At 38.8% G+C, this 19,834-nt stretch overlaps 1 protein-coding gene across 1 annotated transcript in view; it reads left to right on the top strand.

Annotated features, from left to right (window-relative positions):
* The window catches only part of ATP6AP1 (ATPase H+ transporting accessory protein 1), a 52,028-nt gene extending 42,409 nt beyond the window's left edge, over nucleotides 1-9,619 (top strand). The window contains exons 9-10 of the mRNA XM_054399847.1: nucleotides 4,540-4,777; nucleotides 9,410-9,619. Coding sequence (XP_054255822.1) covers nucleotides 4,540-4,777; nucleotides 9,410-9,619 — 448 coding nt within the window. The remainder of the gene's footprint in view (nucleotides 1-4,539; nucleotides 4,778-9,409) is intronic.
* The last annotated feature ends 10,215 nt before the right edge of the window (nucleotides 9,620-19,834 follow it).

Below are 19,834 nucleotides of genomic sequence, written 5' to 3' on the forward strand. Positions count from 1 at the left end.
GTCCTGAATGTGACTATTCTCAGCATAATACCATGCTTTCTAGCAAAATTACAGTTTCAAGAAAGAAATATAAACCATGGAGCATTTGAAAATTGTATGGAGTATGACACTGTGCTGCAAAACTAGCTACCAAGTTAACCATTAGATCTTAGAGGGGTTGTTTTCTTTAAAGCAGTCAACAGATTTCACTCAACTCTACAACAGTAAATTGCAAACCCTAGGATGCTACTATAAATACCTTGGCAGTTGAAACATTTATCTTAGATGCTGATTTCTGCAGCAGACTTAAGAAGACCAAATGTGATGTTGGTGCATGCATATGGACTTAATAAGAATTATTCAGATTTATGTTTAGTAGTCTGTTAAAATCTAATAATTTTAATTAATTATTGCAAGAAAACTTTAGTGTGGTCATGAAATTGAGGTGCATCTGAAGAGAAGAAATATGAAGCAACTTTGCAGACAGACTTACTAAATTAAAGGAGAACATCAGTACAAAAGGTCAATGGTTCATATTTCCTCTCTTATTCTGAACTTTTTTTTTACATCCTTTGATCCTGTTGTAGTAAAGGCAGAATTACTCACAAAAATTTCTCTTGACCTGTGCTTCTGCTGAAATACACTATAACTAAAAACTAAAATACATGAACAGCCCTTGAAACTGGATAAGAAACTCAGGCTCTACAATAGGTGAGCACCTGAAAAGAGAGAATGTGAAGTCCTGACTGCTGCCATGGCTGGTGAGTAGTAGGTAGTAGTGAGAAGTAGGTTCGGCTGGCTGAGTTTTGCAGGAGAGTTTGATTTATGCCATTTGACTATGTGTGATCCAGGTTTTTAATAGGCCTTAATAGGCCATTTAGACACAAAGATGTCTAAATTGATTCTTTTTAATGTGTGACAGAGGTGCTTAGCAATGAGAAATAGAACAGAGGAAGAAGTTGGGGGCTGGCTTCCAAGGTAATCATTGTCTGGGCATTCAACTCTGCTGTGGCTTGTGGGAGGTAAAGTGATTGATCCTATATTACCTTTTTATCTCATTCCTTCACTCATTAAGCTGTCTTCATTTCAACCAATAAGTTTCCTCATTTTATCTCTTTCTGTTCTCCCCCCTTGTTCTGCTGGTGACAGAGAATGAGCAAGTGGCCACATGAGTGCTTGACTGCTGGCTGACATCAACTCAAGAGTGTTTATAAAGAAAACTTTCTAATAAAGACACTGTGGTTATTTGTGCTGTTTTCTTTCGGATTATCTCTTGATTATGAGACAGTTGTGTAATTTTACACCTCTATTAGGTAGCATAATTCAACATTGAATGGCATATAATGCAAATGAAAAGGTATACTCAGCAGAACCAGAACAATCCACTGATCTTTTCACGATTCAACAACACTATTCACCTTGTTTGCCTCAGTATGTTTATTGTCAAGACCTTCTAAAACCTGTGGAGATAGCTTATAAACTGTGTTCCCTTCTGGTTAACTTTGATTACACTTCCTGTTCAAGATGACTCTTGGTAAGACTACAGTCTGCCTCAATAAACAGGACACAAGCAAGACAAAAAGGTGGGAAGAAATAGAGCTTAAAGCCAAGCCTGCATTTTTTCCCCTATAATGGTCATTTAGTTAAGTGTTAGGAGATCATCTCTTGAAGACATAGAGTCACACCAGAGAGGACCACATTCAAAGAGATGAATCTATTCATCAATAAAAGAGGCTCTAACTTCATCAGCATGATGTGGATCCAGAGCCTGCCCTTACCACCACTAGTCTACCAACTGACACTAAGCAGCTAGATATATCCCACCTCCTACCATCAGCTGTAATAGTTGCTTCATCCTGTGCAAACAGATGCTGTCTTCCTCTCTAGCACAAGCAGTAGCTCCGTTCATTCTCCTGCACTTGCCACAGAGAGGTGTGCTGTTGGGGAGCAGTTGTAGAATGCTTCTGGTTGTGCTAATTTTAGAAAAGTGAACTCTGCAGCAGAAGTAGGAGCAGTGGGCAGTATTTTTTGCTGGAAGAAGCGTCATCTCAGCTTTCTCAATAGCTGAAGACATCCAGATATTCAAGCACCTGTCTGTATATGTATAGAATAGAATTGGTCCAAGAACATGTTTTAAAGTCTTTAGCTAACAGTTGTGTTTCTCTTTGAGTCTTCTCAAACAGTAGCAATTCCTTTTCAGAAACATCTCTCCTCAGAATGATTAGCCACATGAGATTATCATTAGTAACAGGTGGTGGCATTTACAGTTCATCCAGTTATCTCACACAAAGGGAGTGTAGCCTGTGACCAGGAATTGTTTACGCCACAATACATGCAGTACATATTGGCTGTGAGAAAGCCTGCTTCCTGTATTTGCTCTGATGTTTAATAGAACACAGCATTTCCTGTAAAAGCCAAGGTACTTTCCTTTTCGTAAAGAAAATCTTTATTTCTCCTCCTCTTGTCATTTCCAATATTGTGCTCGTTCTATTTGCTATCTACTCATCTGAGAAAACACTAGACTAAATGAACTATTTCTATTGATTTTTGCCATTTGAATGTGTTTTGGGGGTTTTGTTGATGTTGGGTGTTTTTGGTTTGGTTTTGGTTTTGTAATTTAATGAATTATAGTTGTATCAAGTATCAGTTAGATGTCTGCTTGTTGGAGACCATTCACTATCAGTTGTTTGAGAAAATTATAAGGATAAAAGCCTGTATTATTAAGTTAGCCATGCTCAAAGAGTTCACTAAGTAGAATTTTCATCCTCATAAATCTACAAGTAATATAAAACTTTAGTCTTTGGTGCAAAGTGATGAGACAGTGTTTCCTTGGCTGTCACTTTAGACTGAGCTCACATGAATAGCCATATAAAACTTCTTCACATTTGATAAGACTCCAAAGAATTTCCTTGCTTACTGCTTTTCTTACCTTCTCAGCCAAAGTACCGAGCACACCCAGCACCTGTGGTTGGCACAGACATTTAAGTAAACTTCTCTGTGATTTTAATTGGCCTTTAGCTTGCACCTATAACATGGCTAGTGAGACACCATGGAAATACTCTTCGGACTGTGTTATATATCAGGGAAAATTTCCTTTCTTCTAGCAATTAATGTCTAGGCTAAAACATTTTTTAATTATGTGTGAATGTGTTCTCGATGAAATTAAATTTTTTTTTCTTTTTCACTGATGCTTGCATTTGAATGTTATTTGGAAAGAGCAGTCTATGCTCAAGACCTAAGGACTGCTGTAAGAAAAAAAGTCCTTTTCTCACCTGAATGACACTGAGTTCTACGATTCATTCAGAGCATTGTGAAACGCTTAAGAATTATGATGATTTATAAATCAAAAGCCACAGATTACTGGAGAAAACACAATTAAAACCAACAGGGCATATTCTCTCTGTGTATACATATGCACTACAGAGCATAAAATATTCTATAAATGTGCTACGTTTATAGATGACTACTTATTTTCCAAACCTGTCATAATTGTATCTAAGTGTTATCCCAAATTTTAAAGTCCACGTACATTGTTATCTACTGTGTATAGACATATTAGAGTACTTTATTTTGTAGCAAGTCTCATTTATTGCTAAAAAGATTCCTCTTCTAAATGCGTTGTGGTTATCAATAAGTAAAAATAAATCTTCAGCAAACTATATAGAACAATGAATACATAGTTCAAGTAAGGTTAAATTGTTATACCAACATGCAGTAAGGAGAAAAGTTTATTGTTTCCTGATGAGATAACTTGAATACATAAAAGTAACTGGGTGAAAAATGTTGAAGACTGGGACATAGTCCTGATCTGTAAAGGATCAGGATGTATGTCTGAATAGTCTCAATTATTTCTGTGTCAGAACGTCTGGGAGGTGTTCAGAATACAGTGATACTAAAATATATGTAAATCCCATGATTATAAATTACTGGAAACTGCTGCAATACTGCACATAGACATTTTCAAAATGAGAAAATATTTATTTGTGCTTAACCCGCAAAATATTGAGAAACTAGAGCTGATGACCCCTTCCCACCCTCAGTAAGAGAAAACTCTTCTGCAGATTCGGACTTTTGCAAAGGAAATTGCCATTTAGGCATTTGAGCCAGTGAAGAATTGCAATGATAAATCAGAAAGATTATCATGCCTGTACCTATCACAAAAGCAATCTTAAAAAAAATCCCATAAAATGTTTATTGAGAGCCACTGCAGGCCTACTGGCAGTCTCTCACATTCTGCTCCACTGATTGTATACTGTTGGTAACTGATGAAATACTGTACTGGCAGAGGTCCTTGAAAAATGAAATTGCATTTGATCCTTGTCTGCCACAGCTATGGAAAGCTGTGCTTATGAGATGAAATTCTGAGAAGTAGTAAAAACATTCAGAGTCTCTTCTCTTATCAACAAACCTAATGACATGGGAGGCCAATCTAAGATAACAACTGTGACGTTTGCAGCTAGTAATATTGAGCTTTTATCTGCCACCAGTACTTTATCAAATGACTATTAACATATTTTCCTCTGTTATTTTGACTTTTTTTTTCCTCTGTTGTCTTCCTAGGTTTTTAATGTCCAACAAGTTCTACGGAGGCTCAGCTAGAAACTGGTCTACTCTAGATTCAGTTGAAATTGTACAGGATGGAGAAAAGTTTGCTAAATTTAATGTTTCTGTCATCTCTGCTCCTGCAGAGTATTCATTTCATTGTCAGCTGGTGGGAACAAGCAATCTCTATCCTGCAAGGTTGATTCCATCCAACAATGAGGCAAAAAACTGGGAAGTTTTCATTTCCAGTTTGCAAGTGAGTACACATTGCCAGTTCAGAGAACTATTACTTGCTATTGTAGGTGCTGAATGACACACGTTTGTAATTCCCTTATTCTCATTTCACCCTGAGGGAAAATGTAAAAGAAAAGCTGTTCCCCCTAGGTGAGCTATTCAATAAAAAGGGGCAAAAAAGATGGCAGTTGCTGAACAATAAGAACACAAAAGCACAGCTTTGAAAAACAAAAATCTCTGAAGTTGTCTACAGAAAAGAAAAAACCCACACGGGCTTAATCAGGCAAAGAATGTCTAAGTCCCTGTGCTTGTCTAATGAATTGGGCTGCTATTGGAAACGTGATCCTCTTAGGCCAGTGGCTTTATGTTACTCTGTTTTCACCTGATTTCTTTGCAGTTTGTTTACCTAGGAAAGTACAGCTTAGTATGGTTCCTGTTTTTTTAGTGGCTTAGAATGTCTGCACTTCTACAGATAGAAACAAAGCCCAGTGCAATTAGATGTAGCTAAAGGTTTGCCATGGACTTCAACTGGAAGCAATAATAGATGCCATATTGACCTGGCATAGATTTTATGTGTATTTAGTATTGTAGTACAAGAGTAGATATGTGAGGTAGAGGTGATTGTACCTTTATTATTGCGATCATTGATTCTGACTTTCGAGAAGCACAGCAGCATTTTTATCTTCAAACAACATTGCACCATGGGATCTCTTTGAATAAAGATATCATGGAAATGACAGGAATAATTCCAAACTGTACTCCATTTGTCAAAGATGAGCTAGCCCCATGATAATGGAGACAAATGCTGATGTAATTGTATTTATGATTTTGATAGCAATCCAAGTCTCAGTAATCTGAGTCCAGATTTGATGTTTCTGCTTAAAAAATGGAGATCTTAAAGGAATAGCATCATTCCTCAGATTTATTTTCCACAAATTCCAGGGTCAAGTCTGACAGTTATTTGAAAAGCAATGCAGCAATACACACCAATGTTGTGAAGATTCTTCCTGATGGTATTTTTTATGGAAAGGTCTGAAAATATCTGAGTCCATGCAACTGTGTTTTCCCTAGTCAGTTCTTTGAAGTTAGACTCTGGAATCATGAGACTATGGAAGTACACGAGCTATGAAAATATAAAGTTTCCACTTGCAACATATGTTTTCCTTGAATTTCTACCTACATTGACATTGCTGCCTTCTCAAGGATTAGAGCAGTATAAGTGCCGTCCATAGCAGGCATCCTTTCACTGGGGCCTTGATCATGAGTAGAAGACATAGGTTTCTCACCTTCTTTATTTATTCAGAGCAGTAGCTGCTTCCACTGTTCTGACAACAGAACTTCTGGTTCCTCTTGGGAAAGGCCTATTGCTCTGGTCAAGTCCAAAGCATGAAACACAACCTGAAAAGTCAAAGAATCATAAAAGTTGGAAAAGGCTTTTAAAATCGAGTCCAACTCTAACTCAACTACCAGTCCTGATCTTTTCTGGTTTTCAGTCCTGTTCTGATCTCTTCTTTTGTGGCAGAAAACAGGAAGACACTATTCTGAAGTAGATCATGCCTTGCCAGATATCTTCCAATGATACATAGTGAAATCCAATTGATCTTAATTATAAGTCTTTGTCCTAGAATGAGGTTTAGAAATGTCCAAGCTCTGTTGCGTGGTGGAAAAAAACCCACATGGGATGTACTCAGTGGTTGCAGGCAGCACAAAATCCTGTTACTGAAGCTGAGGAACATGATTTTTATGTACATGTTGTGGAATACATTAGAAAAGAGGATCCAATGCCACTCTAGCTAGTACAATTGGACTTTGCAATGTTGAGTCCTAAAAACAGTATCATGGTACTAGAGGAACATGGCACATGCATGGCAAAGTCTTGCATAGCTTGTTCCAAGGAGCCTGAATGGGTGCAGCCTTTTATTTTAGTTCTAGAGCTAGCTCAGTCACTTCCACCTAAAGAACCTTTGTGGGATGTCACCACATTTGGTGCACATTACCAAACAGCTCTGATTTTGATGGGGTTTTTGATTTCACTTTGTGGTTGTTACAGTAATGGTTCTTCTACCACAATACCTTTTATCCTTTTGAGTATCACAGTATTGTTGATGAAGAGGAAGCTGCCACCAGAAGTGCTGCTTGTCTTTATAACGTGTCACTGTGGTTTAGAATCCCCTTTGTTCCTACAAAATTCTACCAAAAACTTTAAAATTAAGAATATAAAGATTCTTTGTGGCTAAAATATTTCTAAGCTACAAAAATTAGATGTTCAGTAAGAGCCACTTAAGAGCCATGAAAACAACAAATTTTACTTGAAGCCTTTGCCAAAGGTCAAATTATGAGAAAACTCCATTCCAAAAAATGTTTTAAAAAAAATCATGGCAAATGCAGACCACTATGACCAAGACAAATGACACTGGTCCAAATACTAAAATCAAAACTTCCACGGTACAGAGGCCTCTATCCAAAATGGCTTTACATTCATAAAAAATTAGAGAACCACAAGTATTTTTAGCTTTTCTATAGATAGAAATACTGCTAGAAGTCATGTTTTTATCTCCTACCTAGGATCTAACACCCCCACAGAAATGATAAAACTTCAGAAAAACAATAAAAGAATCCTGAATATACTTCATCTCCCACCTAAAAGTAGACATAGCTTTTTAAGAATGCACAATTAAAGCTTTCTCCTTGAAGGTTCAGTAAGCATAATCCTACTTAAAAAAAACAAAACAAACAACAAACCAAAACCCAAACGAATACAACAGGATTGACATTATAAAATTCAGTATTTCTGGGTCTAAATCAGAAGTGATAAAGTCTTTCTAAACCAAATAAAACTGTGTAGTGTTTCATAGAGTTCTTGTGGGAATTGTTTTCTGGAATTTTAATCCATTTTTTGAACATAATGACATAAATCATAACCTGCTTCTGTCTTTATTGTAGATAAGTCTTTCAGATAACATTTCACTACTCCTATTCACATTCTCATCTGTGGTCAAAGCAGTGGCTTAACAGGAAAAGGCTTTGGTAATTACCTGTACTCTCTAAAACCGTGAAAACAGTTATCCAACCCAAAAGCTTATTTTCCATAATCCTGCTTAAATCAGAAGTCTGACTGCCTGTTGTGAAAATAGGCAGTCTTTGCAACTTAGCTACCATGAAAAGAGGCCGAGAAAAGTTTGAACTGCTAAAACTGTCTTCACCTTCACAGTATCTAAATAGCCCTTAGTTCTGCATATGATAATAGTTTTATTAAGCAGCATTCTGGAAGGTATAGTCAATTATTTTTACACACATATTCTGTACACATTAAATTTAGATGCCAGAGCATGAATAAACTCAAACCCAGAATGCATGTATACAAGCCACAAAATAATTTCTTCAATGTTTGTACCAACACCTTTCCTAGGAAGTACAAACTCTTTTATTACCACAAAGTTTTCCATTTAATTTGTTTTAAAGTATAGAGTAGCCCTGGAGTGGAAACATAGAAAAGTAGAAATCCATTATCTGCTTCCTTGCTTAGTGCCTAGTTAGGGAAGAGATTTAAATAAAATAATAATTTTAAAATTTTATGATATAATATTTTATAGAAAATAGTCTGTTTTAAGGTCTTTTTTCTTTAAGGTCTCTTTTCTTTCTGCTGCGTTTGTGATATTGGGTGCAAAGAATACATAGGAATCCTAGGATTCATTTGTCTTAATGTAGTTATTTAAGAAAGACTCAAAACCAAGATCACACTAATTCTTTCCTTCTTTCATTTTCTTCTACTAGTTAGATTCCCTTCCTTCTGAAGTAATCAGTGCTTATGTCATTATGTGTATGTGTGTAGAGGGGTGAATATCTTCCCTTTCTTCACAGTTTTCTAATGCTTTGACTGGTTTTAAGGAACTTTTTAGAAAGTTTAAGTGTACTCAAAGGCATTCAGTTTGCTGAATGCTTTTGCTTTTGCAAAATTGGCAGTTAGGCAGAAGATAGATTCCCCAAATTAGCTGATTTTTCTGGAGAAAATAATATGGTAGGAATTCAGTCAGTGGCTATCTTCAAGAATACAAAGGAGAGATATTACAGGTTTTTCTAACTACTGGAAAAGTTTATATGGGTTTCATACCCAGCTCCCACATCTCAATAAAGAAAACCCTCTCTCTTGACACTCTCTGGAGTGTCTGATGTCTAAGGAGGAGGGAAGAAAGTTCACAACTGTTTTCTCCTTGGAATTTCACTAAAACTCATCCAAAAATACCATCTTCATTAGATGCATTGTAAAATAGATTTCAGGACTCCTTCTTCTCAAGGAATTATTAGTATTTTAACAAATCTCATGGCCTGGGAAGGAGACCTTAGCTCTCATGTCTTTGAGTGCCTTGAATTTCCTGTTTCTGAAGTGGTCATTGAATAACACTGATCATATGTCCCCTTTGAGACTTTTCTTCTAAAAGTAACACAAATTTCTGAACTAGGAAACCTGCTTCTTCCCAAAAAAATGAATTCTGAATCTTTAATTTCCTGGGTGAAAATCGTTACCTAAAGGATTCTCACTCTTTAACAGGCAGAATGTAGGTGCATTCTTTGTAATTACCACATATATCCTGAAAGTAGGGCCTGCACTCCACACTTAAGAGCCCTCACCTAATATACCTTTCTTCATTTTCAGATTCAAGGCTTTAATGTTGAAAACAACCAATTTTCCTATGCAAGTGACTGTACAGGTTTCTTCACTCCTGGAATCTGGATGGGCTTGGTGACATCTATAGTTTTACTGTGGATCCTGGCCTATGGAATCCATATGATCATGCAGCTCACAACAAACAGCAGATTTGATGATCCCAAAGGTCCAGCTCTGTCGGTTCCTCAAACAGAATAGCCATGTTAATGCCTAATGTTTAATGCTGCTATGACTTTTCCTCATCTGATATTTATGATTATTTCTATTTCATAGTAAAGTAACCCAGAAGATATCATAGCAGAAAGGTATAATTAAGCTACATTAAAAAGGGATCCTTATGCTTGGCATAGTAATTCAACTCGGTTATTACTGTCACTTATTAACAACTATCTGTCTTCAGGGTCTGAGGTGAAGCTATAGAGATATCACTCTACCTGGCTATTGGAAAGCCCATTACAAACTGCCTTCAGATTATATATTATTGGCAAAGAAATGATATCACAACAGAGATAAATAAGAATAAAATAACTTATCTGATAGGAAAGTACTTATTTCAGTATGTGATGTTGATGCTACATCTGAAACTGTGTCTTGTCATTTTTTCTCCTGAGAAAACCAATGAAAAATGTATAGAAATAGTAGAGTATAAGTCACTAAATACATGGTCTTGAACAGTCTTTCCATCGCTTTGTTCAGATGTGGTATCACAGATGAGAATGGGTTTACCTTAAGGATTACCTTCCCTCTAATGTTATCTTAGGCTGGTGAGAATTATGTTAAGTAACTCTAAGTCATGTGTTTGCTTTAGCCGTGGACAGCTGATGGAGTTACAAAGCAAGACAGGTCCATGTCCAAAATGATCACAAAATTATACTTGGTGTCATGGCAATGAATGCAACTTTTCAAGCTCATAACCTAGTATGTTTCAATGTGCCAGTGCAGACAGCATCTTCACAGAGACAAGGAAATTTTCATATTATCTCTCCTTTTACAAGTATCTTTGGTGCAGTTATGAAGTTTGCATTTTAAAAAAGAGTCATTAGAAGCACTGTACTACTGTATTGTGTAGGTCTGAGGATGTTTATGGTCATCCCAATGAAGCCTGAAAGCAGTGTGTCCTGAATTCTTCTGCAACTAATAAAGACACAACATGTTCATTCTTTCTTCTGTAACGTTTCGTGATGGCTCTAATAGTAGCTAAAGAACAAACAGATATAATTTTGACAGAATTACATTAGTCACCTGGAAAAAAAATCTAACTTTTCTGATCTTGATCCATAACATAAGACAATAATGAAGAGGAAAGACAGTTAGAATCAACTGTTTAACTAGACTAACAATAGTTTCTACCCATTATTCCTGGATGTCACATTTTTATTATGCAGTCAAAGAGATAAATTAAATGCTGCCTGAAGCTATTCCTCCCAAATAATTCAATCCTAACCTGGAAAACAGAAAGAAAGCTGTCATCTAACTGGCATATTACTCTGCTGTAATATTTCCCCCAAATGTTTCTGAATATCTCAAAGAATGCTGCCATTTGCTGTACACAAGAACACTGCGTTAGGTACATTTTCTTCACAAAAATTAGTTGCTAGGAGAGACAATTGGACTTGTTTTATTAATTCTCCCTTCAAAGCAAGTTATATGAATGTGACAATTGAAAATTGACATAATAAATATGTGATAGCTAGGAGAGAGGAAGGCTAGTACAAAGGACTTGGTTTATGGAAGACAGCTGTCTTATGACTTTTATCTAGATTCAACAAAGTTTGGAACATATTTTCTTCCACTGGGTTGATATAGAAGAATTGAAGAACAGCTTTACAAGGCCACCCAGCTCAGGGTCCTAGATCCAGCTGATGAATGAGTATGGTAGTGCTTCCTGCAGATATTCTTCCATGTTCACTATCTAAGCTCAGAGACTTCTGTAGCCAGCAGTGGTGTCATTGCATTTAATAACTCTGGGTATAATTATAATCCATGAATTTGTTCAGCCTCCTCTTGAGCCTGTGGACTCTCTTAGAGCTCACAGTGTCCTGATTGTAGTGAGGCACTGTAATCTCATACAGGTTGTACCATGGGAAAGAGATAAGCCTCTTTCAGAAGAGCTCAGATTGGAAGAGATGTTTGAAGAAATGTTTGTTGGGTTAGCTTTTAGCTAACTCAGTAAAACTGATGCCATCTGAAATGGATCAGACTGGACTGTCTGCAGTGTTTGATACTACATGTTCCAGGGTAAAGGGGGAAACATTTCTGGATTTAATTAAAAATAATAGTTTTTTCCTTCTGCCTTCTCACATAGCAGTGATATTATGAATGTTTTAGCAAGTAGGGCCTGTGGGAGCATAGAGTCTGTTTCGACAGTGAGTTTGGATATGCATGTGATGGAAAGCTGCAGCCATGTGCTGTAGCCCTTGATGTGGTACAGTTGTTCTTATGAGATCTGTGTATTGGGTTTGGTCGAGCTGGAGTTAATTCTCCAGTGCTGTGTTTTGCAATGGCAGTTGATAACATAGCAGTGTTTTGGCTACTGTTGAATAAGTATCCAGGCTATGTCTTTTCAATGTTTCCCTGCCCCAAGAGTACATTGAGGGATGGGCAGGATCTTGGGAGGGGACATGGCTGAGCTGGCTTACCAGGACTGGCCAGAGAGGTATTCCATGCCATATGACATCAGCTCAGATATAAGAATGAAGTAAAAGAAGGAAGTGGGGGGATTGGTCCATGGCGTCTATCCTCCCAAGCAACTATCAAGCTTAGAGAGCCCTGCTTCCCGAGACCGACCATCGTCCTGCTAATGGGAAGTAGAGACTAACATCTCTCTCTTGCCTTTTTTTTGCTTCCGCGCGGTCTCTTGCTTTGCCTATTATTATTGTTATTAAAATCGCCTCTATCTTATTATTAGCGTTGGTCAATTTTTTTCTTCTTCCTCCCCTCTCCCCCTGTCCATTTAAGAGGGGGAGTGATAGAGCGGCTTTGGTGAGCATCTGGCCTCCAGGCCAGGGCCAAACCACCACAGTCTATTTTGGTGCTGAAACCCTGGAAGAAGAAAAAATACATATATATATATATATATATATATATATAAAATATAGCTGTAAACTCTGCATTTTTGTCTATAAGCCTGCTGAAGATACAAGCTTCTGTGTTGGTCACATGGCTTGTTGATAATATTTGCTTTGTTTTGGAAACACTTCGGTTGTTTGGGAACATGCGGAGGCAGATAATGGCTATGTGTTTGTTTCTCCTACTTGTAGGGCTACTGTTCTGTGGGAGCTATGCTGGAGAGGTTATCATTTCTTTCTCCCTGCCTGAAATGAATATAGAGAATTTTATTATGCAGGCCCCCAAGATTTTGATCCATCCTTACGTGAGCTCTCTAGTACTGCTAATCAATGTCACTGGCGTGTTACGGGTTTTGTGGAGTTTGGTTCCATCATGGTATGACAGGAAACAGCCCTTGGGTGGGGATATATTGAAACATGCCCTGAGGTGGTCAGTCCCTGGGTGGCAGGGTGTGTAGAAGGATTTGGGCAGATTCCTGTGACGGTTATCTCCTCCCATAGCCTGGGACTTTACCCCAGAAGAGCTGAGCAATCCCACTAAGCTGACTCGCCATCTGATACAAGGGTGCTTTGCCTATCCCAGTGAGAACCAACAACTTCTTGCACTCTACTGGGGCCTGTCCCATGCTTATCGAGCCACAGTTCAGTGCTCGAAGAGAACTGTGGCTGAGGCAGGTACTCAAACATTACCTGAGGATATCATGGTTGAGATGGGGACCCAAATGACAGCCAAAGAGGTTGCCCCAGTAGCGAAAAAGAAACAGTGGACAAGGAGGTCAACAGGTCCCTCTCATCGATTGATAAGGGATGAGGAAGATTATGATCAAGAGGCTGGTCCATCAACTGGCAGATCAGAGGCAGTGAGCGAGATCAAACAAGAAGCAGAAACTACTCGGTCCTTAACCTCGGCAGAGCTGAGAGACTTGCGCAAGGATTACAGCCGCCAGCCAGGAGAGCGGATTGCTGCTTGGCTGCTCCGGTGCTGGGACAATGGGGCTGATAGTCAACTGCTAGAAGGGAAAGAGGCCCAACAACTGGGTCCCATTGCCAGAAACAGAGGTATTGAAAAAGGGATTGCAAAGGAGACAGGCATATGTAGCCTCTGGAGACGACTCTTGTTAAGTGTGAGGGCAAGGTACCCATGCAAGGAGGACCTTATGAGCTCTCCAGGGAAATGGAACACTGCAGATGAAGGCATCCAGTACCTAAGAGAATTAGCAGTGCTGGAAGTTATCTATGGTGACTTAGATGATCAAAGTGTCTCCACAGACCCAGAGGATGTCCCATGCACGCGGGCCATGTGGAGGAAAGTGATCCAAGGTGCTCCAGCATTGTACTCAAGCAGTCTAGCATTGGCATACTATCTGGATGAGGACACACAGCCTGTGGAGGTAGTGTCAGCCTGGCTCCAGAATTTTGAAGATAACCTCTGCACCAACTCATTCCCACGAGCCAGTGCCTCACCTACTAGGTGTACCCCAAGAAATCAGTCCCCTTCTGCCACAGTTAGAGGGAAGGGGAGCCCCAGGCGCATGCCACGTGCAGTACTCTGGTTCTTCCTGTCTGACCAGGGAGAGTCCCTATGCCATTCTGAACCCCTGCAGCTGCACATCATGGTGACCTGTGGCTGAAGAAAACAAAACGGATCACTGATTTCTGCAGAGCTGGATTCCTTCCGTAACAGGGCCTTTACATAGGGCTGGGCCTCCAGAAATTCTGACAGGATTTTGTGCCTCCTTGTGTTTGTTTACTTTTCTGAATAAAGTTAGAAACCTGTCAAGGGCATTCCAGTTCTGTGTACTTCTGATTTCACAATTGGCTTAATCATAGGTGCACTTGTTAAAACATGCCTGCTTTGGGAGCTGTTCCAGCCAGAGGATTAGCTCTGTCTGAAAGCTGTGAGCCTTTAAGACTTTCTGTAGAGCTCCCTGAAGTTATCAGAAGTACTGACTTTTGTGAGTGTTAGCTCATTTCTCTACCAAGTATGAAAATTTTTGAGAAAGAGGTAGGGGATGATGGAAAGAGCATCAGTTTGAGAAGTTGAACCCATCTGTCAAAGGAAGACTCAATGAAGTAACTGGCTCCTTCTTTCCTTCTGAGTGACTGGCAAATAATTAATATGAAAATCCAAATCAGCTGAATTGTTAGGCAGTGTTCAGGCATTAGACTGTTCAGGCATTAAAAGGCTCTGTAACTATTTCAGCATAAAATGGAGTCAAGCAGCGAAAACCATAGATGCTGAAAACACAAAATGACCACAAAAAAGCTAAGTCCTAAGATAATCAGGGATACAATAAGCCCAAATGTTGGATACCTGTCACTGCTGGCAAAAAAAACCCTAGCAACGATGATGATTGTTGGGGCAAGGACAGTGATAAGCATTGAACAAGATGAGACAACCCACATATGATGGGCAGTGACTCCTTTTCTTGCAGGCTGTTTTTAATGTTTCATCCTGTGGTGAGCTGACCTTGCCCAGCTGCCAGACACCCACTTGGTTGCTCTCTCACTCCTCCTGTTCCTCCTCTTCCACAGGATAGGGGGAGAAAATAAGATGGAGAAGCTTGTAGGTCAAGATAAAGACAGCAACATCACTCACCAGTTACCATCATGGGTAAAACACTTATGGAAGATTAATTTATTCCTGATTAAAATAGGTTGAATAGCGAAAAACAAAACTAGAGTTAAAACACTTTCAGTCGGCTCTAATGACAAAAATTCCTGTAGCGTCTAATATCTTCTAGCAAAAGAGCCTGAAAACTGAAGCAGTTTGCAAATGAAGGTTTTGCTCTTGGATAGGATGCATTAGTCTGTTCCCTATCAAAACTTAATGCTAAATAAAAAAAAAGAGCTGTTTCTTCAGACTCAGATTTCTAAAGGCTTAAAAATTATTGAAGTACAGGGAAAAAAAAAAAACCAAAAAACAAGACATCTTGCCAAGGGGTGGCTCCCTAAGTAAGTAACCTCTCACTTCCACAACGTGGGACAGTGTCTTTTTGGAGTTTTCCTACCTGTGTGGGTGGAAGGGAGACTTACAACAGTGACTGAAACCAAGAGCAAATTATCTGCTGTCGATTTGCCACACATGAAGTGGCTTCCTTATCTCCGCTGTAACTTTTTGTATACCTCCAGTTTGAGCACAGGTTCCCTGCTCCAGATTGGCTGGAATTCTGCATAAGCCCCGGATCTGGTATGTTCTTGAATTATTGTAGTTGAACGTAGTTTTAGACTGGTTTATATATCATTCATTACTGCCATAACAGAAGATTGTTTATTGAATGATCATATATTTTCTGTTTTGCAAATGGCAACGTGGGTGTCCAGTGGAAACCCATTTTGAGTTTGTCTTAACGCTCCTTTAACTAATTGTACAGAAATATTGTAAAATGAATGGTGTGCAGCCACCATGACATCATATGTGACTTTCTTTAGTTAATGCAAGCTGTGCAAAAAAAAAAGTTTGCAACATGAACTACATTCCCCTGTTATTCCCCACCCCTCCTCTCCCCAGTCTTCCATAAAAGTACTCTTGGAAGGTGGATAAGTGAACAACTTTCTGATGTAATGTTTGAACTAGGATTGTGTGTATCATGTTTATTCTGCATAAATATGAACACATGTGGATAGCAGAGTGATAAATTTAGCTATGTAACAGATCACTTTCACTGATGCGTACTGGCATGATTTGAAATATTGCCATCCCTCCCTACCCTTTCATTCACATGCACTGCACTTCAGTTGTTCATTAAGTTCACACCGCTGTGCTCTCTTTTCCCACCAAGGATGCAATATATCAGAATTTGCAATAGAATGGCTGAAATGCAGGTCCTTGTCTGAGTCTGTCATTTCTGCTGCTGAGTAATAAAATCCTGGCAAAGAAGCAAACTGGGGAAGGACTTCTGTTATTGCTGTCAAAAGGGGAAAACAAAGCATGCCAGCATCCATGTGCCTTGTCAGGGTTAAAGTCTGCAGGCTAAAGGCAAGACTGGCTCCACTTTAGGCAGTGAGTTTCCTGCCTCTGCATGCCTGAATACAGTTCAGCTAATAACCTCCTGAGCAAGCTCAGGAGTGCTCTGTAATATATCCTGCTACAAAGACCCTTAAAGGCTGTCCTTGGCAGAAGATACCTAAAGACCGAAGGATCACCAAGGTGCAGCTGTGGTGACCTTCTCTCACTCTGTTTCTTTAGATTACAATTGAGCAGGGATGTCCCAGGCCCTCCACTGCCTCAACCCTTCTCTTTAGTAAAAAAGAGGAAAAGCAAATGTGAAAGAGAAGAGGCAATATAGATCCTCTTTTCCTCACTTCCTTGCACTTCTGAGTTGTCACTGGAGTCCTTGCATGGCAGCAAAGGGTCCTGCCATTGCCAGTGAGAGTGTGCACACCTGTGTGATGCTGGGCTGTCTTGGAAGGTTGCCCAAATCCTCACCTTTCTTTCCCACAACCACTCACTGGGACTGTCTACGAATTAAGACAGGAGCTATTGCTTTTGGCTGTCCTCCAGAGACTCTGAAAGTGAGTGGGAGAAGGGAACCCTGCAGCTATACCACTTTTATTTTGCCATGTGTACAAAGTGACAGAATTGAACCCTGAGAATGTTTGAAACAAGCAGTTGAATTCTGAAGGGAAAAATCGGAGGTTCATCTATCCTATTATAACTAGCTAGTAGTACAGTTACAAAACAGATCATCTGCTTTGGCTTGTAGAACATTCATGGATGTGTAGTTACAAAGCAAGAGTGGAGCAGTTGCATCAGCTTTCACTGATTTAGATTTCCACCCTTCAAAAAAGGCTTGAAGTCTCCATGCCCAGTCTCATCTTCAGATATGATGATTCCAATTTTTCAATCAGAATAGGTTCAAACAGCAGTTTGAGTGGATACTTTTCCCCATTAAAAAAAAAAACCCAAACACCAAAGAAAAACAAATAATGCACAACTAAAACTTGTTGAAATGTCATATTCTAGCAGTCAAATACAAATGTTTTATTTTGAGGCCAGAATTTAGACCTTAATGTCATATTGCTACCAATTTATGTGGTCTAATATATCTACCAGATACCTAAATGTGGAGAAATTAAGGGAAGGTGGTTGTCTTTTTTTTTTTTAAGTTTCAAAAATACGTTTTATTGGATATATCAGTTTGCTCATGACATCATTTGAACCCATTTCTGCTGTAATTATTTTCTATAGCATTTCAAAGCTCAAGGAGGCATGAAAGAGTTTACTGGTTATATATTGTTGGACTGAGCATGTTTCTGTCAACAGATAAATGAGCTGGATATCAACAGTCAGTCTTCATAACTGTAATATCTGAAACTCTTCCCTGGATAAAATTGGTGTCTAAGAATTTAGAAAGACATGGGGTTTTGCTTAATGAGAACAACTGTCTTTTGTTTCTTATGAAATTCTTGGTTAACACTTGAGCTACTTACTTTTACCACCTTACCTCATCAGAAAGGTTAAGGACTCCTTCAATAGGGTCATTATTTACATCTGGAATAGCCAAAGGTTTGACTTCAAAGGTTCAGTAAGATTTCACGTTATTCATTAAGTAAAATCGGCACCTTGTCTAATCAGGAGTGTGTTTGATGCAAATCCAGGGCTCGATTTAGCTGCTGTGCAATGGAAGTCATGTTCTAAAAGCTGCATATGGTGAGGCCCTTGTTGTATCTGGAAATTACACAGTGATCAAAATAATAGCTCAGGTATTACTCTCATACTGTAATATACTAGGCCTCCTGTCTCAAAGTGTTAACATAGATCTTCAACTGCAATACAAACTGTGCTCCAGCCCTTTGTATGCTTTGTAGGAAAGCAGGTCTAATAGACACTTGCAGCAGAGGAGGTGATATCTGTTATTAGTGTTCTAAGCAAAGATATTTCATTGTTGTCACTACATATTATTGGTTTACTGTATTTGGAGGAAGGAGGATGTTCTTTTTCCTTTAAACACTAAGTCCAATGGTAAACAATTGCCTATTAGATACTTCTGTTGAGGAACTTAGTAACCTTGCTCTACTGGTGATGCTGTAGTGGTATTAATTTCATACCCAAAATGGTCTCCAAATCAAAATATATTGATGGAAATTGGTTCATGTGTATGGAAAGACTTTTTGACGGAGCATAGCTTCTATTTCTTGGTGTGGTACAGCATGGTGTGAAAATTTCTATTAAGTGAAGAGCAGAGGTTATATCTGGGATGACACTATTTATATAGGCCATACAGTCTGGCCAAAACATTAATAGTAGAAGTTTTTATCCAAACCAACAAATATTAATGTAAAGATTTCTTAGATTTATGTCTCTGCAGTGTGGTATTACCATCACCTTTCAGAAATACCACCATGCCGCGGTGAGTACCACTCACCAGTGCAGCATCCAGTCACAGCCACCAGGTCTGCTGATCTCATTGACTGCACCTGACCTTGCTTAGCTTGTTCAGTCCTAGGCAAAGTGATTAGGACTGGAGATCATGAGCCATTAACTAGTTTTTCCAAAGTTCATTTTTTGTAAGCTCACCAAAAGCAGAAGCAACCCAGAAATTAAATCTACTCCAAAACATTTTAGTTTAAAGGATCAATATTTAAGGGCCAAATCTTAAGACCTCTTCTGATGAAAAGTGCTGTACTTGCTCCCATCTAGATAAATTCAAATTAGAAATTATAAAGCGGAGGGATGTAATAAAATCCATCTCATATGCAGCAGCTCTAGAATGAGTTTGGAACACCTGCACAGGATATAGGACTTTTGTATAAATCTATGAAATGCTACAAAAGTTTTGATTAGAAACCTGTACAGAAGATGAAATTCTTCTCTTCTTCCCAGTTTTCTTCCTGTGAGGAATAATGCAAAATCAAATAAATGGGGAAAATGTGACAGAATGGGGCAAAATAGCAGCTGTTTTAAAATGTCAAGAATGTTTCAGTCACCACAAACATCGTTCAGCAGGAATGCATATGTTGTGAAAAACAACATGCAAACAGATTTTTTCTCTGAGTTAAGCTTTTATTCTGAGAAAGGATTTCTCTGTACTGAAAAAGTGAACACTGCTATATTTGTTCTCTGAATATGGTCTCCAAGGGAGACTTCGCAGCATCAGGCTGGTCCCAGTTCTCCTGTTCGCTTGTACTGAATGTGTCAGGCAGGAAAAACAAACACGTGCTGTGGTGTTCAGACCCACCCCTTTGCAGATTATGGGATGACTTGCCCTCTGTCTTTTTGTGTTTTATAAAATGGGGAAGAAAGGTGTCCTTCTCTCCTCCCTCTCTATCCTTGCAATCAGCAGGCACAACATCAGTATCTTTGGTCTTCTGAATGCAGGGTGTTTCTGAAAGGCACATCAGG

The sequence above is a fragment of the Indicator indicator genome, chromosome 3 (genome assembly GCF_027791375.1).
Source record: "Indicator indicator isolate 239-I01 chromosome 3, UM_Iind_1.1, whole genome shotgun sequence".
Lineage (NCBI taxonomy): Eukaryota > Metazoa > Chordata > Aves > Piciformes > Indicatoridae > Indicator > Indicator indicator.